This window comes from Salvelinus namaycush, chromosome 28, assembly GCF_016432855.1.
Source record: "Salvelinus namaycush isolate Seneca chromosome 28, SaNama_1.0, whole genome shotgun sequence".
Taxonomy (NCBI): Eukaryota; Metazoa; Chordata; class Actinopteri; order Salmoniformes; family Salmonidae; genus Salvelinus; species Salvelinus namaycush.
In genome coordinates this window covers 1,954,200-1,962,146 of record NC_052334.1, presented here as the reverse complement: position 1 = coordinate 1,962,146, position 7,947 = coordinate 1,954,200, and the positions used below count along the sequence as shown (strand labels likewise).

Genomic DNA, 7,947 nt, shown 5'->3' with positions numbered 1-7,947 from the left:
TGACTGCAGTAAAGTACCTGGGGGGGGGTTGAGGCCTGACTGCAGTAAAGTACCTGGGGGGGGTTGAGGCTTGACTGCAGTAAAGTACCTGGGGGGGGGGTTGAGGCTTGACTGCAGTAAAGTACCTGGGGGGGGTTGAGGCTTGACTGCAGTAAAGTACCTGGGGGGAAGGGGGGGGTTGAGGCTTGACTGCAGTAAAGTACCTGGGGGGGGGGGGTTGAGGCCTGGCTGCAGTAAAGTACCTGGGGGGGGGGGGGGGGGGGGGGGGCTTGACTGCAGTAAAGTACCTGGGGGGGGGGTTGAGGCTTGACTGCAGTAAAGTACCTGGGGGGGGGTTGAGGCTTGACTGCAGTAAAGTACCTGGGGGGGGGGGTTGAGGCCTGACTGCAGTAAAGTACCTGGGGGGGGGGTTGAGGCTTGACTGCAGTAAAGTACCTGGGGGGGGGGTTGAGGCCTGACTGCAGTAAAGTACCTGGGGGGGGGTTGAGGCCTGACTGCAGTAAAGTACCTGGGGGGGGGTTGAGGCCTGACTGCAGTAAAGTACCTGGGGGGGGGGGGTTGAGGCTTGACTGCAGTAAAGTACCTGGGGGGTTGAGGCTTGACTGTAGTAAAGTACCTTGAGTGGGGGGGGTTGAGGCTTGACTGTAGTAAAGTACCTTGAGTGGGGGGGTTGAGGCCTGGCTGCAGTAAAGTACCTGGGGGGGGGGGGGGGGTTGAGGCTTGACTGCAGTAAAGTACCTTGGAAGGGGGGGGGGGGGGGGGTTGGTTGAGGCTTGACTGTAGTAAAGTACCTTGGAAGGGGGGGGGGGGGGGGGGGGTTGAGGCTTGACTGCAGTAAAGTACCTGGTTGGTTGAGGCTTGACTGTAGTAAAGTACCTTGGGTGGGGGGGGTTGAGGCTTGACTGCAGTAAAGTACCTTGGAGGGGGGGGGGGGGGGGGGGTTGAGGCTTGACTGCAGTAAAGTACCTTGGAGCTGGGTTGAGGCTTGGCTCTGGTCCTTCTCAGCCTCAGGTGTGGCCTGGTGCTCAGGTGTGGCCTGGTGCTGGTGTGTGCACTGCGTGGTGCCACAGTCGGAGCAGCCACTGTACTTGTGAGCGGTGATACACATGGCGTACAGGGCGTACTTCATAGCGCAGAACCCCCTGTACAGAACCAGGTTCCTCTGGACCATAGGACTGGGGCCGTCTACCACCACACCGAGCTCATCTACATTGGAGAAAGAGAGAAAAAGGAGATGTTTATATATATATAACTCAGCAAAAAAAGAAACGTCCCTTTTTCAGGAGCCTGTCTTTTCAAAGATAATTCGTAAAAATCCAAATAACTTCACAGATCTTCATTCTAAAGGGTTTAAACACTGTTTCCCATGCTTGTTCAATGAACCATGAACAATTAATGAATATGCACCTGTGGAACGGTCGTTAAGACACTAACATCTTACAGACGGTAGGCAATTAAGGTCACAGTTATCAAAATTTAGGACACTAAAGAGGCCTTTCTACTGACTCTGAAAAACACCAAAAGAAAGATGCCCAGGGTCCCTGCTTATCTGCGTGAACATGCCTTAGGCATGCTGCAAGGAGGCATGAGGACTGCAGATGTGGCCAGGGCAATAAATTGCAATGTCCGTACTGTGAGACGCCTAAGGCAGCGCTACAGGGAGACAGGATGGACAGCTGATCGTCCTCGCAGTGGCAGACTACGTGTAACAACACCTGCACAGGATCGGTACATCCGAACATCACACCTGCGGGACAGGTACAGGATGGCAACAACAACTGCCCGAGTTACACCAGGAACGCACAATCCCTCCATCAGTGCTCAGACTGTCTGCAATAGGCTGAGAGAGGCTGGACTGAGGGCTTGTAGGCCTGTTGTAAGGCAGGTCCTCACCAGACATCACCGGCAACAACGTCGCCTATGGGCACAAACCCACCGTTGCTGGACCAGACAGGACTGGCAAAAAGTGCTCTTCACTGACGAGTCGCGGTTTTGTCTCACCAGGGGTGCTGGTCGGATTCGCGTTTATCGTCGAAGGAATGAGCGTTACACCGAGGCCTGTACTCTGGAGCGGGATCGATTTGGAGGTGGAGGGTCTGTCATGTTCTGGGGCGGTGTGTCACAGCATCATCGGACTGAGCTTGTTGTCATTACAGACAATCTCAACGCTGTGCGTTACAGGGAAGACATCCTCCTCCCTCATGTGGTACCCTTCCTGCAGGCTCATCCTGACATGACCCTCCAGCATGACAATGCCACCAGCCATACTGCTCGTTCTGTGCGTGATTTCCTGCAAGACAGGAATGTCCGTGTTCTGCCATGGCCAGAGAAGAGACGGGATCTCAATCCCATTGAGCACGTCTGGGACTTGTTGGATCGGAGGGTGAGGGCTAGGGCCATTCCCCCCCAGAAATGTCCGGGAACTTGCAGGTGCCTTGGTGGAAGAGTGGTGTTACATCTCACAGCAAGAGACAACAGAGACAGAGAGAGAGACAGAGAGAGAGACAGAGAGAGAGACAGAGAGAGAGACAGAGAGAGAGACAGAGAGAGAGACAGAGAGAGAGACAGAGACAGAGACAGAGAGAGACAGAGACAGAGACAGAGAGAGAGAGAGAGACAGACAGAGAGAGAGAGACAGAGACAGAGACAGAGACAGAGACAGAGAGAGACAGAGAGAGACAGAGACAGAGAGAGACAGAGACAGAGAGAGAGAGACAGAGAGAGAGACAGAGAGAGAGAGACAGAGAGAGAGAGACAGAGAGACAGAGAGAGAGAGACAGAGACAGAGAGAGAGAGAGACAGAGACAGAGACAGAGAGAGAGAGAGAGAGAGACAGAGACAGAGAGAGAGACAGAGAGAGAGAGAGAGAGAGAGAGAGAGAGAGAGAGAGAGAGAGACAGAGAGAGAGAGAGACAGAGACAGAGACAGAGAGAGAGAGAGCGTGAGAGAGAGAGATAGATTCAGAGAGAGAGAGAGAGAGAGAGAGATTCAGAGCGAGAGAGAGAGATTCAGAAAGAGATTCAGAGAGAGAGAGAGATTGAAAGAGAGAGAGATAGATAGAGAGAGAGTGAGAGAGAGAGAGAGTCATGCTCAACATGAGCTCCTGATATATTTGATTTTTTTTGGTTTTTAGAATGAGATAAACACTCTAATCGAAGAAGAATTCCAGACAAGAAGTGATGAACAACAACTCTATACATTCAGAATAGAAAAAAAAGTAACTTTGCGCCTCAAGTTAAGAAGTTTTGAGTCTAGCTAGCTAGCTACACAACAAAGACCTAGCCAGCAGACTAACAAGCTAGCCAGAAGAAACGAGCTAGAACAAACCTAGCAAGGACAGTTAATACAACTACATCAAACGACCAAACTGAGTGAGTAAACCAAAAAGGAGCACGGACTAACTGTAAACATATCTTCAGTTTTTTGTGTGAGGATTTTTCACTCTTTTTGCTGTTTTTTGAACTAAAGTAGCGCGAACAGCAGACGAACAAATCGGTTGCCATGGCAACGGGGCAGCAGAACAGCGCAGCAGTAGCGGTAGTAGCAGAGCGCACAGACACCATGTCCCCACTCCCCCTCAGCGCAGAATCCATTCTCTACCCAAAAAAGGCCAAAAATGACACAATGAGGAAAGCTTTTAAACAGAAACTACTAGAGGAGAGGCCAGAAACCCTTTTTGCAGACCTCTACAAAAACGGTGACGTGAGTAATCTCATCTTCCTCACTGACCAGCCAAATGCATGGCGCTCAGCAGTCTGCTCTCACTACCCATCCATAAAGAAAGAGGGAATCTGTAATGGGTGGAAGCTGAAAATCAAAGAGACAGACGACCCTGACAGCACCATGATAACAATCAACCTCTACAAGACTGGAACTGTCATGGTGCAAGGTAACATTAGGCTGTTTGAAACAGACTTTCAGACCATTAAGGAGAGAGCGGAGAGAGAGAAGGACACCACCAGTGACATGCCCTCCCACAACACAAACTCCACCCTCACCCCTACCCTCCCCACCCACAAAGGCACATCCAGCACCTCTCTTCCCACCACAGTGGAGGACACGCCCCAGGAGGAGAGCAACCCCCTCAGTGCAGAGCAGGCTCAGGCCCTCCTCACCACCATGGCTGCCATGAGGGATGAGTTCACCAAACTGGAGGGGGAGGTGGTCCTGCTCAGGGAGAGCGTGAGCAAACAGCAACCAGACAACCACACCTTAGAGGAGCTCCTAACCAAGGTGAGGACAGAGCAGGACAGCAGCCTTGCAACACAGCTGAAAGAGGTTCAGCAAGAGAGAGACGGACTCAAGAGAGAGCTGGCTGATCTAACAAAGGAGGTGAGAGAGCTCCAAAAAGACAGGCAGAGCAGCAATAAGGAGCTGACCGCACTAAGAGAGGAGCTGCAGGAGAGAAAGAGAGCAGAGGACAGGCTGCAGGAGCAGATAGATCACCACCCTATGACCTGCCCTCACACAGCAGAGGAGCCCAGCTCAACCAGCCAGACTTCCCCAGCCCTGCCTGCTGCACCCCTCCTCCCCAACCCACAGAACAGCCTCCCACTGACAGTGGCACCGACACAGACCAGCCACACCCCAGCTCCAACACCCACCAGCCCCCACTCTGCCCCCCCCAGTCCAGAAGAAACACTGGCTGACATCGTCCTGTTAATGGACTCAAATGGGAAGTATGTTCAGGAGAAGAAACTTTTCCCTAGACACAAAACGAGAAAGGTGTGGTGCCCAACAACGCAGAGTGCCATGGAGCTGCTTGATAAGGCCCATCTCGGGTCGCCAAGCCACATAATCATACATACCGGAAGCAACGACCTGCGTGCTCAGCAGGAGAGGGTGGCGACTTCACTACGGGGAGTGATTGAGAAGGCCTCCGCAATCTTCCCCAACACAAGAATCATAGTGTCAACCCTTCTACAGAGGAGGGACTTCCACCCTGCCACAATCCAAAGAATAAACGCCAGCCTATCCCGGGACTGTGCCCTGCGACCCAATGTACACCTGGCCCACCATCCCACCCTCGATCTGGACTGTCTCTATGACCATGTTCACCTGTACAGGGAGACAGTCCCCATCCTTGCCAAGACTCTCAAGGACGTCGCTTTAAACCGCAGCCCGACCTCTCCACCCAGGAACAGCGGAGCAATCTCCACCCCGCCGAGATCACCGAGACAACACCCCGGACCAGCACCCTGGACCCCCCAGCCACGACCACAGCACCACCAACCTCAATGCCCACCACAGCCAGCGCAGCACAGACCACCCCAGCCCAGCTTCAGAGCCACCCAGACGAGGCCTCCCACCCCCCTGCCCCCCACCGCAGACCCACACCTGGAGGAGCCACAGCCCAGCAGGCAGAGCTACGCACAGGCTGTGAGAGGAGCAACTGGCCCAGCCCCCACCAACCAAATGAGTGACATCAAACAAATGCTGAGTCTACTATGCTCACATGTGATGGGCCGAGGGTCATGGTAAGATGAGCACATGAACTCCACCATTCTCACACTACATCCACCCAAGTGGCATGACACAAATTCTATCTTAAATTATAAACAAATCACATTTGCAAAATAAGAGTTTACTTTAATTGAAAAGTCCTATTTTAATGGTTCTTCTTGGATTGTGAGTGTTTGTCTCATTTTGAAAGGTAAAGAAAAGAAAAGAAAAAAAAAAAGTTATGAAGTCTTTTTACGTTGCATGTTGGAATTTACAAGGATTGAAGTCCTCTGCTTTTGGGCTAAAGAGCAGAAACCCAGACTTCATGAAAGAAATTGATGATGTTGATATTGCAGTACTACAGGAAACATGGTGCAGAGGTGATGTTTCCACTGGCTGTCCACTAGGTTATAGGGAGATAATCATACCATCCACTAAATTAAAAGGAATCAAACAGGGCAGAGACTCAGGGGGAATGCTAATATGGTATAAATCTGAACTAATTAATTCAATCGAATTGATCAAAACAGGAGAATTCTTTATCTGGTTAAAAATCAACAAGGAGGCTATCTTGACAGATAAAAACGTCTTCCTCTGTGCCACATACATTCCCCCCTCAGAGTCACCCTACTTCAATGAAGAGAGTTTCTCCATTCTAGAGGGGGAGATTAGTCACTTTCAGGCCCAAGGCAACGTACTGGTCTGTGGAGACCTGAATGCTAGAACAGCAGAAGAACAAGACACTATTAACAGTCATGGGGATAAACACCTACCAGGAAGCAATAACCTTTCCCTCCCCACATACCCCCACAGAAACAACTATGACAAAGTGAAAAACAAAAACGGAGTACAGCTCCTGAGGCTCTGTCGAACACTGGGTCTGTACATAGTCAATGGCAGGCTGAGAGGAGACTCTTTTGGTAGGTACACCTACAGCTCATCTCTTGGCAGCAGCACTGTAGACTACTTCCTCACCGACCTAAACCCAGAGTCTCTCAGAGCCTTCACAGTCAGCCCACTAACACCTCTCTCAGACCACAGTAAAATCACAGTGTATCTGAGAAGAGCAGAACCCAACCATGAAGCATCACGGCCCAATAAATTACATGGTACTAAACAAGCCTATAGATGGAGTGCAAACAGTACAGACATCTACCAAAAAGCAATTAGTAGCCAAAAAATACAATCTCTCCTGGACAACTTTTTAGCCTTAACATTCTCCTTCAGCAATGAAGGTGTAAATTTGGCCGTTAGGAACATAAACTTTATATTTGACAAATTAGCCTCCTTGGCTAATCTAAAGAAGCATAAGAGCAAACCAAAAATAACAGATAATGAAAAATGGTTTGATAAGGATTGCAAAAATCTAAGAAAGTCATTGAGAAATATATCTAATCAAAAACACAGAGAACCAGACAACAAAAATATACGCCTTCAATATGGAGAAACACTGAAGCAATACAAACGCACCCTAAGAACAAAAAAGGAACAGCACATTAGAAATCAGCTGGATGGAATTGAGGAATCCATAGAATCAAACCACTTCTGGGAGAATTGGAATAAATTAAACAAACCTCATCATGAGGAATTGGCTATCCAAAATGGGGATATGTGGAGAAATCACTTTGCAAACCTCTACAGCAATATAACAAAGAGCCCAGAACAAAAAGATATACAAGAAAAATTACAAATCCTTGAATTAGCAGTCAAAGACTATCAGAATCCTGTGGATACCCCAATTACAGAAGAAGAATTATTGGAAAAACTATGCAATCTCCAACCCAAAAAGGCCTGTGGTGCTGATGGTATTTTAAATGAAATGATCAAATATACAGACCACAAATTCAAATTGGCTATACTCAAACTCTTCAACATTATCCTCACTGCAGGTATTTTCCCCGATATTTGGAACCAGGGATTGATCACACCAATCTATAAAAATGGAGACAAATTTGACCCAAATAATTAGAGGAATTTGCGTTAACAGCAACTTGGGGAAAATTCTCTGCAGTATTATAAATAGCAGACTACATCATTTCCTTGACGAACACAACGTCCTGAGCAGAAGCCAGATTGGATTTCTAAAAAATTATCGTACAACAGACCACATTTACACCCTCCACACTCTAATTGATAAACAAGTTAACCAAAACAAAGGCAAAATCTACTCGTGTTTTGTAGATTTCAAGAAAGCATTTGATTCAATTTGGCACGAAGGTCTTTTTTATAAACTAATAGAAAGTGGTATTGGAGGGAAAACATATGATTTTATTAAATCAATGTACACTAAAAACAAATGTGCGGTTAAAATTGGCAACAAGCAAACAGACTTCTTCTCTCAGGGGCGTGGAGTGAAACAGGGCTGCCCAATAAGTCCAACATTATTTAACATCTACATTAATGAATTGGCAAAAATATTAGAAGAATCGGCAGCACCTGGTATCACCCTACACAACACTGAAATCAAGTGTCTGCTGTACGCAGATGACCTGGTGCTGCTGTCTC

The 7,947-nt window shown here is 48.7% G+C and overlaps 1 protein-coding gene across 1 annotated transcript in view; it reads right to left on the bottom strand.

Moving 5' to 3' along the window:
* zfyve26 (zinc finger, FYVE domain containing 26) overlaps nt 1-7,947 on the bottom strand; it is a 112,432-nt gene that overhangs the window by 90,996 nt on the left and 13,489 nt on the right. Inside the window, exon 10 of the mRNA XM_038966934.1 lies at nt 967-1,206. Within this exon, the coding sequence (XP_038822862.1) occupies nt 967-1,206 (240 nt within the window). The remainder of the gene's footprint in view (nt 1-966; nt 1,207-7,947) is intronic.